This window comes from Nicotiana tomentosiformis, chromosome 12 (assembly GCF_000390325.3).
Source record: "Nicotiana tomentosiformis chromosome 12, ASM39032v3, whole genome shotgun sequence".
NCBI lineage: Eukaryota > Viridiplantae > Streptophyta > Magnoliopsida > Solanales > Solanaceae > Nicotiana > Nicotiana tomentosiformis.
The window spans coordinates 67356864-67373235 of NC_090823.1; the positions used below are offsets into that span (position 1 = coordinate 67356864).

The 16372-nt window shown below is 42.5% G+C and overlaps 1 protein-coding gene across 1 annotated transcript; it reads right to left on the reverse strand.

The window, feature by feature from the left end:
- Window positions 1-10087: 10087 nt before the first annotated feature.
- Window positions 10088-11821, reverse strand: LOC138902797 (uncharacterized). The gene is made up of 3 exons (XM_070190697.1): window positions 11735-11821; window positions 11021-11280; window positions 10088-10910 (listed from the first exon to the last, which is right to left on the reverse strand). The coding sequence occupies exons 1-3, from the start codon at window positions 11819-11821 to the stop codon at window positions 10088-10090; spliced, it is 1170 nt and encodes a 389-aa protein (XP_070046798.1).
- Window positions 11822-16372: the final 4551 nt, after the last annotated feature.

Sequence of the window (16372 nt, forward strand, 5' to 3'; positions counted from 1 at the left end):
TACAATACCAGTGTTAGTGTTGCCCTCCGGTTCGAGGATGTATACCGTGTATTGCATTTCTTCATGCATTGGCTTGGGTTGTGTATTGATGAAGGAGGGGTGAGTTACTACATATGCTTCACATCAACTAAAGCCCCATCAGAAGAATTAATATGCTCATGATTTAGAGTTGGCTACTATAGTTCATGCTCTCAAGATCTTAAGGCATTATCTTTATGGGGTGTCCTACTAGGTTTTCACCTATCATCGCAGCGTGCAACATTTGTTTGAGTAGAGGGATCTTACTTTGAGGTAGCACAGGTGGATTGAGTTACTGAAGGATTATGATATTACTATCCTTTATCCTCCGGGCAAGGCGAATGTGGTTGCGAATGCCTTGAGTAGAAAGGCCGAGAATATGGGTAGTTTGCCTTGTGAGGTTAGATATTTTAGAGCCCAGTCAAGTTCTTGCATGTGTTGTGGCTCAGTCTTTACTATTTGAGCTGGTGAAGGCTCGTAAGTACGAAGATCTGCACTTGTTGGTTCTTAGAGAGACGGTGGTATAGGGTGGTGCCAAGGAGGTTACTATCAGTGATGATGGTGTTCTGCGACTCCAGGGGTGCCTATGTGTTATTAATGTTGATGGCCTGAGGGTAAAGATTCTAGAGAAGACACACAGTTCTCGATATTCTATTCATCCAGGTGCTACGAAGATGTATCACGACCTGAGGCAGCATTATTGGTGGCATCGGATGAAGAAGGACATGGTTGAGTATGTAGTGAGATGTCTAAATTTCCAGCAGGTTAAGTATGAGCACCAGAGGCCAGGTGGCCTACACCATCAGATGGTTATACCGGAGTGGAAGTGGAAGTGCATCAGTATGGACTTCATAGTTGGGTTGGACGTTGAGGAAGTTTGATGCCATTTGATTCATTTTCGACAGGTTGACCAAGTAGTCACACTTTATTCTAGCTGTGACTACGTACTCCTCAGAAAGATTGGCCCAGATTTACATTCAGGAGATAGTCTGGTTGCATGGTGTGCATGTTTTCATCATTTTGAGATAGAGGTCCTCAGTTCACTTTGCATTTCTCGAGAGCAATATAGAGCGAGTTGGGTACCTAGGTAAAGCTTTGCATAGCCTTTCATCTGCAGACCGACAGGTAGTAAGAACGGACAATTCAGATTCTGGAGGATATGCTCTGATCATGTGTGATTGAGTTCAGAGGGCAGCGAGATCGATTCTTGACTTTGGCCGAGTTTTCTTATAACAACAGTTATCAGTCCAGTATCGAGATGGCTCCATTTGAGGCTTTATATTGTTGGCAATGTCATTCATGCATCATATGGTTTGAGCCCTGTGAGGCTAGGTTATATTGCACTAATTTAGTGAAGGATGCCTTGGAGAAGGAAAAGTTGATTCAGGAGCAACTTCGCACCTCACAGTCCAGACATAACAGTTACGTGGATCAGAAAGTGCATGATTTATCATTTATGGTGGGTGAGATAGTTCTGTTGAAGGTCTCACCGATGAAGGGTATCATGAGGTTCGGAAAGAAGGGCAAGTTGAGTTCGAGGTTTATTGGCCCATTTAAGGGGTTGAGGTGAGTTAGGGAAGTTTCCTATGAGCTTGCTTTGCCTCTCAGTCTATCGGGAGTTCATCCGGTTATCCATATGTCTACGCTCCGGAAGTACCATGCTGACATGTCATATGTGTTAGGTTACATCACGGTTCAGCTAGATGAGAGCTTGGTTTATCAGGAGGAGCCAATTGCCATTGTTGACAGGCAGTTGGCCAGTGAGGTCTAAGAAGATTTTAATGGTAAAGGTCCAGTGGAAGGGTCAAGCAGTCGAGAGGCGACTTGAGAGACCGAGAAGGACATGCAGAGCAGATTTCCACACTTATTTAGCACTCCAGGTATGATTCTAAACCCATTTGAGGACGGACATTTGTTTAAGAGGTGGAGAATGTAACGACCCAACCGGTCATTTTGCTTTCTATATCCTTGTTCCCATAATTAAGACTCCCTATATGTTCTTTTATAATTTTATGACTTGCGGGGATGGTTGGTTCGGGTTTGGAAGGGTTCGGGTTGAAATCGGAACACTTAGTTCCTTAATAGTAGCCTAAGATGGCCAAGTTTAACTTGAGTCAAAATTTTGAGTAAACAACTTTGGAACTGGGATTTGATGGTTCCAATAGGTTCGTATGATGATTTTGGACTTGGACGTGTGTTCGTATCGAATTTTGGGTGATCCGGGAGCGTTTCAGCGCTTAATGTTGTAAGTTTGCGCATTGAAGGTTTTCAAGTTCTTTAAATCTGGTTTAAAATAGACTTTGGTTTTATCGAGGTCCGTTCGAAATTTCGAGATTGGGAATAGGTCTGTATGGTGATTTATGACTTGTACACACAATTTGGCGTCATTCCGAGTTGTCTAAGTATGATTTGACGCACTCGGAGCTAGTTGAAGAAGTTTGAAGTTCAGATGTTGATCAATTTGGTTTTGGGGTGTGATTCTTAGTTTTAATGTTGTTTTACATGTTCTGAGGCTTCGAGCAGCTCCGTATTATGTTTATGGACTTGTTGGTGCAGTTGGACGGGGTCCCGGGTTGCTTGGGTGAGTTTCGGACAACCCGAAGTTAAGTTCAAATTTCTACTATTTGTTATTCTGGTTTCCTTCTTTGCAAATGCGGAAAAGGCCTCGCATTCGCGAAAGGAATTTGGGCTAGGAAAATTTTGTTCTTCGCATTCACGAAAAGGAGCTCGCGATCGGGATGCTCTGGGCCACTGGTCATCGCGTTCTCTTGCAAGGGTTCGTGTTCACGTAGAGTAAGGCCAGCTGGGGCGGAGGCCGACTGTTGGTCTTCGCATTCGCGAAGAGCCCCTGGCATTTGTGATTGGTATGTCAGGCCAGCATTCATGTTCGCGAAGTGCATTTTCCAGAGCATTGGCCGTTTTGGCTTCACGATCGCGCGTCTATTATCGCGATCGCGAAGAAGGATTAACTAGGCAGTGACTTAATTAAAATGGGACTTAGGCTCCTTTTATTTATGTCTCCCAACATGTGGCCGATTTTAGAGCTCTTTAGAGAGGGTTTTTCATCTAGCACATTGAGGTAAGTAATCTCTACATAATGTGAGTTTAATATATAGATTATGGGTAGATTTTAACATGTAAAATGTGGAATTTTAGGATTTTGTTGAAAAACATAGGTTTTGGTAAAAAAATGGATTAGCTGACGAAAATGATTATGGAATGGAGTAGAAATTATATATTTGTGTTCGTGAGGTTATGGATAACATTTATTTATGAAAATTTCCGAAATTCGGGCACGTGGGACCGAGGGTGAATTTTAGGAACCTTCCAAATTGGGTTGGGTAAGTACTCTAATAGTTAAATCATGAACTTTTGGGCATATATTGATTAGTTTGTACAACCTTTGGCTAGTTTCGGATTGCTCGGCGTCGATTTGAGGCCATTAGTGTGATTTGTGGACTGGGAAGAGAACTTGGGAATGAGGTTAGTCTCTTTGCTAACCTTGTAAGAGGGAATTATCCCCATAGGTGTTTTAAGTAGTTATTTGCTAATAAATGATGGTGCTACGTACACATGATGTGACAAGAGTCTGTACGTAGCTAAAATCATGCTTATGTCCGGGTACACTTAGGCCTTTACCATGCATTACATGTATTATTCGCACCCAACTTGTTAGTTTAATTACTTGAATTTATAAATGAAATTGGATAAAGGATTTCATGAGACCGAGCTTCATTACATTGAGTTTTGGCAGAATACTTGATTGATAGCGGACATTATGCCCATTGAGTATTAATCCTATGTAATAGTAGTTAATCGGATTTTGTAGAGTTTTGCTATTCTTGTGGATCAAGTCGAACGCCTCGGCATTATATTAGATGCATCTATGTTTCGTGTCGTTCGACCCTCGACAGTGTACACACTATTTTGTATTGAGCCGTATGACCTCGTTATAAATCGTGCGTGATATTGCTAGGAGTCTGATTATACTTGATATTTTTTTTTCTTGTCCTGAGACTTGATAATTACTTGGCGGCTCTTATGTGTTAAACATTTGGCATGTGATAGTTGGTGGTTTTAATTGATATGATATTTAAGAATCATTATATATTGTTTCTTATTCCATTGTTATTGTTGCATTTCATGCCTATTTATATTTCCTGTACTTTATTTATTGACCTCTAGTAATTGTCGATGTCGACCCCTCGTCACTACTTCTTCGAGGTTAGACTAGATACTTACTATGTACATGTTGTTTATGTACTCACGCTACACTTCTTGATAACAACGCGATAAGGGGATTCAAGAATTACTAAAGAAAAACAAGAAAATCATGAAACATGCGGAAGCTAAAAGAAAATAGGGAAACGAAAAAGAAGACAGAAATTAAAGATAGATTGAATTCAAGAAGAAGTCTATTCTTGAAGTTGAATCCTAGCAACAACAATTAGCTAACGAAGAACTAGTCGCCTTTGGTAGAGAATTAAAAATAAGAGATAGATTGTGAAACCCGACCCTTTAGAATAACAAAAATAACAATAAGCCTAAACTTATCACCTTTCTTGAATAGCTAGAAGTGATCTAAGATTTCGAAAATGGTTTAATCTTACCACCTTAAATTGATTCTTGAAGGTTGAAGAATAAATTCAAGAGTAGCCACACACATGAGTGCAAGAAAAATCTCACAATTTTTTTTTAATATTGTTTATCAAAATCTCCCCTAAAAACAAAGAAGACACCCTTTAAATAGAGAGGGAGCCATGAAATTCTACAAAAAAAAAACAAAGAAAGAAAGTGCTAACTACTTTTGACAAAAAGTCCAACTACTTTAGGATAGGATCTTGAAAGTCCAAAATCAATCTTGGAAATCTTTGAAATCTTGTAAAAGAAAGAAAGTCCTAACTACTTTGGACAAAAAGTTCAACTACCTTAGGATATCATCTTGAAAGTCAAAAACCTATCTTGGATAGAATCTTGGAAATCTTGAAAATCTCGAAGGACATTTGCAAGCAACTTGGCACCAACTTGCACTCAACTTCTAGCACGACTATTGTACCCTTATTTGACATCAAGTAAGTTCTTTTTATGTTATAAAAACGTGACTTCATGTAGGACTTATTGGGCTGCAAGTTTTGACATATTTTAGGTGCCAAAGTGGTCTAAAAGTGGACTGATTAGGACCTTCTTTAAAGGATATCTCTTGGGATCCAATACTCCTCTTCTTGGACGTAATTTTGGGCCATAAAACAATTGTAACACCTAGCTAACTCACATCCTTTATGCTTGAGCTCTTCCTCCCAATTAACAACTTCTTTATTTGTACTTGAAGTATAATGACCTTGTTTTGCAACTTTTTAGCTTGACATCTTGTTAAAGGCCCTCTTTGAGATTCCAAAGCTACATTCTTGTACAGATAAAGATAATGAGGGAGAGTTAAGGCATGTGAACGCCATGCAGCTATCTCGATAGTCTACGAGATCCTGTCTCCCCAATCAACAGTCGTCGTACCCGGAAGTACTGAATTTGCACACGAGATAAAGGGTGAGTACAACCAACTCAGTAAGTAACAAGCCCAAACTGTGGGCTGAAAGTAGTGACGAACTCAACGGGCAAAATTCAATACAGAAAATAATAGTGCAGAAATGTAGATATGCTTTCAAGTTCGATAGATATCTTGAAACAGTAAAATGGATCAATCTGAATGATATGAAAAATATAACTCTTCTACTTTTACTATGCCAATGCACATGTTGAGTGTGATGTACCATGCTGACAGCCTCATGTGCTCACACTCTCAAATGCTCAATCACACGGTACTATATATGGCCCAAAACGGCCCAAGGAAGATCCATCACGGAATATATACAGTACTGACCATCAGTCACCCAGTACCGAGTAGGGTAAATCCAGCATGTGGAGAAGATCCATCTCAAGGTATAAAATGCTTCGGATAAGATTCATGTCCAGGGAAGATCCATCCCTCAATAATATCAACCGCGCTCACTAGGGGTGTGCAGACTCCGGAGGGGCTCCTTCAGCCCAAGCGCTATCATAAATCAGTATAACCACTGCGGCGTGCAGCCCGATCCCATAAATGTCACTCATAATCAGGCCCTTGGCCTCACTTTGTCATCAATCTCTCTAGTCTCTCCCTCACGGGCTCACAATGTCATGATACTAGCCCGAAAACAATGATATGATGTATCAAAAATTAACAACAGAGACTAAGATATGATATGAAATGAAATGAATGAATATGACTGAGTACAAAATATCAATGAAATCAGTAAGACAACAACAAGAAACAACCACTACGAGTCCCAACAGTAATGGCATAAAGCCTAAACATGATATCTAGCATGAGTGATAGCTCAATCACTTTATCACATGATGAAAACACTGATATCAACAAGATAGAGCCACTAGATAGTGCCGTGGAATCAACCAGGTCACAATTCTCACGGTGCAGCCCGCACGTCCGTCACTTGGCATGTGCGTCACCTCAATACCAATCACATAACACATAATTCGGGGTTTCGAACCCTCAGAACCAATTTTGAAAGTGTTACTTACCTCAATCCGGGCTAAACTCTACTCCGAAATTCCCTTGTCTCTCAAATCCATCTCCAAACATCCCAAATCTAGCCACAAGCAGTACAATACAATCAATATAGGCCAAAGGAATCAATTCCACAAGAAAAATACAAAATTATAGCCAAAATCCAAAATCGGCAAAAACCCGGACCCCGAGCCCACGTCTCAAAATCCAACAAAATTCACAAAATCCGAAAGCCCATTCACTCACGAGTCTAACCATACCAAATTCATCAAAATCCGACACCAATTGGTCATTCAAATCCTCAAAACCATCTCTCCAAAACCCTAGCCTCAACCCCCCTACTTACACCTCAAAAACACACCATCTAGGCGGGAAATCTGTGGGGAAACATATTTATTCAAGAAAAATGAACAGGAGGAACTTACCTCACGAATACCCTTGAAAATCCTCTCAAAAACCTCAAAAATCTGAGCTCAAAATATTAGAAATGGTGAAAAATCTCGAAGTCTCGCATTTAAAGACTCTGCCCAGGCCTTTTGCATCTGTGGAAACTTGGCCGCTTCTGCGGTCTCGGAGGCGCACCCCTTGCCTGCTTCTGCGCCAAACGCATGTGCGGAACAACCCTCGCACCTGCGTCATTCTCTGCATCTGCGCCCAACTTCCGCTCCTACGCAAACCGCTTCTGCGCGCGAATGGCCGCATCTGCGGCCTCTGACCAAAGCATCCCTGGCCGCATCTGTGGTCTCTTTTCTCGCTTCTGCGAGCTCGCATCTGCGGTCCCCAATCCGCATATGCGATTACACCAGCAGCCCTCAAACATTAGCAGTTTTTCAACTTCAAATCTCGATCTGTTAATCACCCGAAATCAACTCGAGGCCCCCGGGACCTCAACCAAACAAACCAAAACGTCTTAAAACATCATACGAACTGAGTCGATACTTCAAATCACCTCCAACAATATCGAAAACATGAATTACACACGGATTCAAGCCTAATGAACTTCGAAATTTCCAAATTCTACAAATGACCCCGAAACCTATCAAATCACGTCTGATTGGCCTTAAATTTTTCTCACAAGTCACAAATGACCCCACAAACCTACTGTAACTTCCGGGATCGGAATCCGACCCCGATATCAAAAATTCCACTACCGGTCGAACTTTCCAAAATTCCAACTTTTGCCATTTTAAGCCTAATTCTACTCCCGACCTTCAAATCACAATCCGGACACTCTCCTAAGTCCAGAATCACCCAACAGAGCTAACAGAACTATCAAAATTCAAATGCGAGGTCGTTTACACATAAGTCGACATCCGATCGACTTTTCCAACTTAATCTTTCAATTAGGAGACTAAGTATCTCAATTCATCCTGAATTCTCTCCGGACTGAGCCAACAAACCCGATAAGTCATATAACAACTATAAAGCGCAAATGAAGTAGTAAATGAGGGAAACGGGGCTACAACTCTCGAAACGACCGGTTGGGTCGTAACATCCTCCCCTTTTTAAACAAATGTTCATCCTACGGGTCTAGAAATAGACCTGGAGTCTCAGATAGTTATGGATATCTGTTCCGCATCTCCTGTTCGGTCTCCCAAGTAGCCTCTGCCACAGGCTGACCTCTCCACTACACCTTCACTGAAGCTATATCCTTTGACCTCAACATCCGAACATGCCGATCTAAAATGGCCACCGGCTCCACATCATAAGTCAAATCACAATCCAACTGAACCATATTGAAATCCAAAACATGACCTCGAAGTCCGTGGGAGTCCAAATACAAAATCCATGGTGATCCGCTCCCACTTCCACTCTAGAATCTCTAACCTCTGAAGTTATCCACCCGGTCTCTGATGCTCATACTTCACCTGCTGAAAGTTAAGGCACCGAGCTACAAACCCCACTACATCTTTCTTCATTCTCCTCCACTAATAGTGTTGCCTCAAGTCCTGATACATATTTGCGGCACCCGGATGAATGGAATACCGCGAACTGTGGGCTTCCTCAAGAATCAACTCGCGTAACCCCTCCACATTGGGCACACAAATTCGAACCTGCATCCTTAATACCCCTTCATCCCCAATAGTCACATCTCTGGCATCACCGTGATGAACCATGTCCTTAAGGACAAGCAAATGAGGATCATCATACTGGCGCTCTCTGATGCGATCATATATAGAAGACCGAGAAATCACACAAGCTAGAACCCAACTGGACTCCGAAATATCCGATATCACAAACTGATTGGCCTAGGCCTGAACAACAACCAAGAGGTCGCTCCCCAACGGGAATGAATGCAAAACTACCCATACTCACCGCCTTTCTACTCAAGGCATCGGCCACCACATTGGCCTTCCCGTGATGATACAAAATGGTGATATCGTAGTCTTTTAGCAGCTCCAACCATCTCCGCTGCCTCAAAATTAGATCCTTTTGTTTGAACAAGTGCCAGAGGCCATGATGATCAGTAAATACCTCACAAGAGACACCATAGAGATAATGCCTCCAAATCTCCAATGCCTGAATGATGGCAGCTAACTCCAAATCATGAACATTGTAGTTCTTCTCATGAGGCTTTAACTGGCGCAAAGCATAAGCAATCACTCTAACCTCCTCAATCAACACACACCCAATGCCGATCCGAGAAGCATCACAATACACTATATAAGAGCCTGAAGCTGATGACAAAACTAGAACTGGATTTGTGGTCAAGGCAGTCTTGAGCTTCTAAAAATTATCCTCACACTCATCCGACCACCTGAAAGAAGCACCCTTTTGGGATAGTTTAGTCAAGGGCAATGCAATAGACGAGAAACCCTCCACAAAGCGACGATAATAACAGGCCAAGCCGAGAAAGCTCCGAATCTCTGTAGCTGAGGACGTCCTGGGCCAACTCTAAACTGCCTCTATCTTCTTCGGATCCACCTGAATACCCTCACTGGACACCAGTGTCACAAGAATGCCACTAAACTAAGCCAAAACTCGCACTTAGAGAACTTGGCATAAAGCTTTTCCTCCCTCAACCATTGCAACACAATCCTCAAATCCTGGGCATGCTCCTCCTAGCTACGATAGTACACCAGGATGTCATCAATGAACACTATAACAAATGAGTTAAGATAAGGCTGAAACACATTGTTCATCATATACATAAACGCTGATGGGGCGTTGGTTAACCCAAAAGACATCACAAGAAACTCATAATGACCAAAACAAGTCCTGAATATTGTCTTAAGAATATCGAGTCCCGAATCTTCAATTGGTGATATCCAGACCACAAATCAATCTAGGAGAACACCCTCGCTCCTTGAAACTGGTCAAACAGATCATCAATACGCGACAACGGATACTTGTTCTTGATTGTAACTTTATTCAACTGCCTATAATCAATGCACATTCTCATAGTACCATCCTTCTTCTTCACAAACAACACAGGTGCACCCCAAGGTGACACACTAGACCTAATAAACCCCTTATCAAGGAGTTCCTAAAGTTGCTCCTCCAGTTCCTTCAACTAAGCTGGTGCCATGCGATATGGTGGAATAGAAATGGATTGAGTGCATGGCGCCAATCAATACCGAAGTCAATATCTCTGTCGGGCGGCATGTCCGGCAAGTCTGCAGGAAACACATCTGAAAATTCCCGCACCACCAGAATAGAATCAATAGTAGGAGCATCAGTACTAACATTCCTCACAAAGGCCAAATAAGATAAACAACCCTTCCCAACCATCCGTTGGGCCTTCAAATACGAAATCACCCTACTAGAAACATAGTCTAGAGAACCTCTCCACTCAATCCTCGACAATCCTAGCATCGCCAATGCCACAGTGTTTGAGTGACAATCTAGAACAACATGATATGGAGACAACCAATCCATACCCAAGATCACGTCAAAATCAACCATGCCAAGTAATGAGAGATCAACTCTAGTATCCCGACTCCCAATGGTCACTTCACATGACGGATATACACGGTCTACAATAATAGTATCGCCCACCGGCGTAGAGACATGAATAGATGAAACTAAGGACTCATGGGGCATATCCAAATGATGAGCAAAATACGATGATACATATGAATAAGTGGAACCAGGGTCAAATAGTATAGAGGCCTCCCTGTGGAAAACTAAGACAAAACCTGTGATCACTGCGTCAGAAGCAACAACATCTGGTCTGGCAGGAATAACATAGAAGCGGGCCTGACCACCACCTGATTGGCCTCCCCCTCTAGGGCGACCCCTAACTGACTGAGCTCCACCCCGAGCTGCTGAGCGGGGGGTGAAGTAACGGGAGCTGAAGTCGTAGGCTGACTCCTCTACTGAGTTGGACCTCCTGTAAGGTGGGGAAAATACCTCTTGATGTGACCCGTATCTCCTCACTCGAAACAACCCCTTCCTGCGAATGGCGGTGGGGACTAGAGGGAGCCCCGAGCACCAGAATACCCGGTAGAAGATCCAGGTGCAGATGAGCCCTGAATTGACGGTGCATGGGACGAACTCTGAGCTGGTAGGGCACTGAGAGATGACTGACCCTGATAATAACTATATGAACCAAGGCTGGATGATGCACCACAGTGAACTGGAAGACCCGTCTGAGCATGCGTGTAAGTATGACCCCCGTCGCGGTAAAACTGACACCTTGAAGGAACACCACTTAAATCACCTGGTCCACCAAGCCTCTTGGCCTCCCTCTCTCCACGCTCCTAGCTACGGACCATCTTATATGTCGAGCATTGTTGACAACCATATCAAAAGAAGCACCAGATACTGTCTCCCTAGTCATAAGCAACCGCAACTGATATGTTAGGCCATCGATGAACCTCTGAATCCTCTCCCTATCACTGGAAACTAGACAAATTGCGTGACGAGCCAACTCAAAAACCTCATCTCGTACTACATCACAGACATGCCATCCTGACGAAGCTGCTCAAACTGTCTATGAAGCTCCTCTCTGTGAGACTACGGCACGAACTTCTCCTAGAAGAGAAAGGAGATCTCCGGCCATGTAAGTGGTGCTGCACCAACTGGCCTGCACCTCTCATAAGCCTCCCACCATCTGAAGGCAGCCCCAGAAAACTGAAAGGTAGTGAACGAGACCCTAGTGGTCTCCAGAATACTCACTCTCCAAAGCATACGCTCGCACCTATCCAGAAAGACCTGAGAATCATATGACTCAGGACCACTAAGTGATGGAGGTAGAAGCCTCCCAAACCTCTCAAGCCTCCTCTGCTCATCGTCTGCCATAACAGGGACTATCGGGGCCTAAGTAACTACAGCCGGCTGGGCTGCTAATGCCTACGGTATCTGAAGTCCCTGTACTACTTGATTTGGAGTACGGGAAGCAGGGGTATGAGCATCTCCCCCGGCCTGAGAAGTGGCAGGTGCGGCCGAAGCTGAAACCACCTGAGCAAGGCCAGTGTAAACTGTCAATATCTGGTTCAAAGCCTCCTGAAGACCTAGAATCACAATGGGCACAACTGGTGCCTGAGCTGGACCCACTGGCTCAACTGTATCGGGTACCTGCTCCTGAGCTGTAGTGACTGGTGGATATGTAGGTCCTGCCCTAACTATTGTACGAGCTATTCCTCTGCACCTATTGCGGCCTTTACCGCGACTTCGGCCTCTCGCGGCCCTAGCTGGTGCTACTGGTGGCTATCCATCCTGCCCAACAGTACGTGTCCTGACCATCTAGGAGAGAATAGAATAACAAAAGTTTAGTTATCGGAACTAACAATCTGCACGACAATAATACAATAATATGAAATTTTCTAAGGTTTCGGCAGCCTCTCAAAGATAAGTACAGACGTCTCCGTACCGATCCGCAAGACTTTACTAAACCTGCTCATGACTCGTGAGACCTATGTAACCTAGGCTCTGATACCAACTTGTCACGACCCCAAAACCAACCGTCGTGATGGCACCTATCGTGGAACTAGGCAAGCCAACTACTCCATGATCACCCAGTAAGAACTTTGAAAATAAAACAGAAGCAGTGAATTTTTAAGAAACCATTAAAAAACCAAAATAAAACCACAACGCAATAAAAATCCCTCCCCAAAATCGGGGTGTCACCGAGTACATGAGCATCTATGTCAGAATACAGTCTACTACAATGTCTAAGGAGTAAAAACTGAAGTATAGATAAAGATAATGTGGGAGAGTCAAGGCCTGCGAACACCATGCAGCTACCTCAATAGTCTCTGAGATCCTGTCTCCCCAATCAGCAGCCGCCATACGCAAAAGTACCAGGATCTGTACATGAGATGCAGAGTGTAGTGTGAGTACAACCAACTCAGTAATTAACAAGCCCAAACTGTGGGCTGAAAGTAGTGACGAACTCAACCGATACAATTCAATACAGATAATAACAGTGTAGAAATATAGACATGCTTTCAAGTTTGATAGATATCTTAAAACAGTAAAATGGATCAATTTGAATAATATGAAAAATATAACTCCTCTACTTTTACTATGCCAATGCACATGTTGTATGTGATGTACCATGCTGACAGTATCATGTGCTCACACTCTCAAATGCTCAATCACTCGGTACTCTATATGGCCTAAAACGGACTAGGGAAGATCCATCCTGGAATACATACATCACTGACCATCAGTCACCCAGTACCGAGTAGGGCAAATCTAGCCCATGGGGAAGGTCCATCTCCAGGTATAAAATGATTCGGACAAGATCCATGTTCAGGGAAGATCCATCCTTCAATAATATCAATCGTGCTCACTGGGGGTATGTGCAGACTCCGGATGGGATCTTTCAGCCCGAGCGCTATCATAAATCAGTATAATCGCTGCGGCGTGCAGCCCGATCCCATAAATGTCACTCATAATCAGGCCCTCGGCCTCACTCAGTCATCAATCTCTCTAGTGTCTCCCTCATGGGCTCACAATGTCATGATACTAGCACAAAAATAATGATATGATGTATCAAAATTTAACAACAGAGACTGAGATATGATATGAAATGAATGAATATGACTGAGTATGAAATATCAATGAAATTAGTAATACAACAGCAAGAAACGACCACTATGGGTCCCAACAGTATCGGCATAAAGCCTAAACATGATATCTAGCATGAGTGACACCTCAATTACTTTATCACATGATGAAAATATGGATATCAATAATATAGAACCACTAGACAATGTCGTGGAATCGACCAGGTCACAATTCTCACGGTGCACGCCCGCATCCCCATCACTTGGCATATGCGTCACCTCAATACCAATCACATAACACATAATTCAGGTTTCGAACCCTCAGAACCAAGTTTGAAAGTGTTACCTCAATCCAGGCTAAACTCTACTACAAAATTCCTTTGTCCCTCAAATCGTTCTACAAACGTCCCGAATCAAGCCACAAGCAGAATCTGAAAGCCCATTCACTCACGAGTCTAACCATACCATATTCATCAAAATCCGACACCAATTGTTCATTCAAATCCTCAAAACCAACTCTCCAAATCCCTAGCCTTAAACCCCTAATTTACACCACAAAAACACACCATCTAGGTGGGAAATTAGTGGGGAAACATATTTATTGAAGAAAAATGAACACAAGGAACTTACCTCAAGAATCCCCTTGAAAATCCTCAAAAACACCTCCAAAATCCGAGCTTAAAATGGTGAAAAATCTTGAAGTCCCGCATTTAAAGACTCTGCCCAAACCTTCCTCATTTGCGGCAACTTGGCCGCTTCTACGGTCTCGCAGACGCGTCCCTTGACTGCTTCTGTGCCAACCGAATGTGCAGAATAGCACTTGCACCTGCGCCATTCTCCGCATCTGCGTCCAACTTCCGCTCCTGCACAAAATGTTTCTGCGCGCGAATGGCCGCATCTGCGGCCTCTGACCAAAGCATCTCTAGCCGTATCTGCAGTCTCTTTTCTCTCTTCTGCGAGCTCACATCTGCTGTCCCTAATCCGCAAATGCGATTACACCAGCAGCCCTCAAACTTCTGTAGTTCTTCAACATCAAATCTTGATCCGTTAATCACCCGAAATCAACCCGAGGCCCCAGGGACCTCAACCGAACATACCAACACGTCTTAAAACATCATACGAACTTAGTCAAATCTTCAAATCTCCTCAAACAACATCGAAAACACGAATTACACATGGATTCAAGCTTAATGAACTTCGAAATTTTCAAATTCTACAAACGACACCAAAACTTACAAATCACGTCCGATTGGCCTCAAATTTTGTACACAAGTCACAAATGACCCCACGAACCTACTGCAACTTCCGGAATCAGAATCCGACCCCGATATCAAAAAGTCCACTACCGGTCGAACTTTCAAAAATTTCAACTTTCGCCATTTCCAGCCTAATTCTACTCCCGACCTCCAAATCACAATTCGGACACGCTCCTAAGTCCAAAATCACCCAACGGAGCTAACGGAACTATCAAAATTCAAATCCGAGGTCATTTATCCATAAGTCGATATCCGATCTACTTTTTCAACTTAAGCTTTCAATTAAGAGACTAAGTGTCTCAATTTACCCTGAATTCTCTCCGAACCCAAACCAACTAACTTGATAAGTCATATAACAGCTATAAAACACAAATAGAGCAGTAAATGGGGGAATGGGGCTACAACTCTCGAAAGGATCAGCCGGGTCATTATAATAGTTCATTACCTCCAAAACTACCTTAGGTGTTCTAGAAAGCCCAAGAAATCGAATAAACCAATTATACATACCATACTTGGACTTATTTATCCATGGAAAATCATCACATTGTATTCTTTTTATTCAATGGCTCCAACTTAGCAATGCTTTTAGGCAACTCCATGTCATAAACTTGTAAATAAGGATCAAAATAGTCAAAAGGTTCAATAATAAAGAATTTAACCAAGCTTTTATCTTCCACAATCCAACAAGAATTTATTTCTCCAAATTCAAGTTTTAATCCAATTGGACCCTTTGCCACCATCTCTTGCGCCTCACCTCCCCTTTCAAAAGGTCTTTCAATACATGGCTGCACAAAATCACAAGAACTAATACAAGAAAGAGTTAATGGGTTATGAAGTAAAGAAAACTTTTTCTTGCTTTCACTCTCTTTTTCTTTTATCACAAGACTAACTTTCTCCTCACCCTTAGCCTCTTTTCTCTCACTAAAGTTTTTTTTCATTTTCTTCAATCAAACCCTCTTATTTTTTTCTCTCTACCGCACAGACTTTTGTTATCTCATTGCCTTCTCTCTTTTCTTTTTTCTCAAGATCACTCTTTACCTCACTTGACATCCCACTCTTTTCACTCAAGACAACCTCTCCTTTTTCCTCTCTTGGAATATCAACATGCACTCCCTTACTCCTCTCATTCCTTTCTTTGTCATATTTTTCCATATTCTCTTTACCAATCTTTTTATCTTCACAAATTTGTGAGGGAGTCAAAGGCCCAAGAATGAGTTTCTTCTCATTAACCTCAAAAGAGTATCTATTTGTTTCCATACTATATGAAGCACTTCTATATACATACCATGGCTTTCCCAACAAGATATGAAAACTATTCATGGGAATGATGTCCACCAAATCACATCCTCATACCTTCCAATAGGGAATTGCAATATCACACTTTTATTACCTTTACTCCTTTCAACATGCAGGGTTCAATATGTTCAACACAAGGCAAGTTTAATTTTTCAACCTTATAAGTGTTAATTAAGTTATAGCCAAATGTTTTTTAAATTCTAAGGGCGTAAATCAGAGACATCAATTTAGCTCTTGTTTGAAAAATAACTTTACCATTGTCTTCCTTCCATTCGGTATATTGTAAG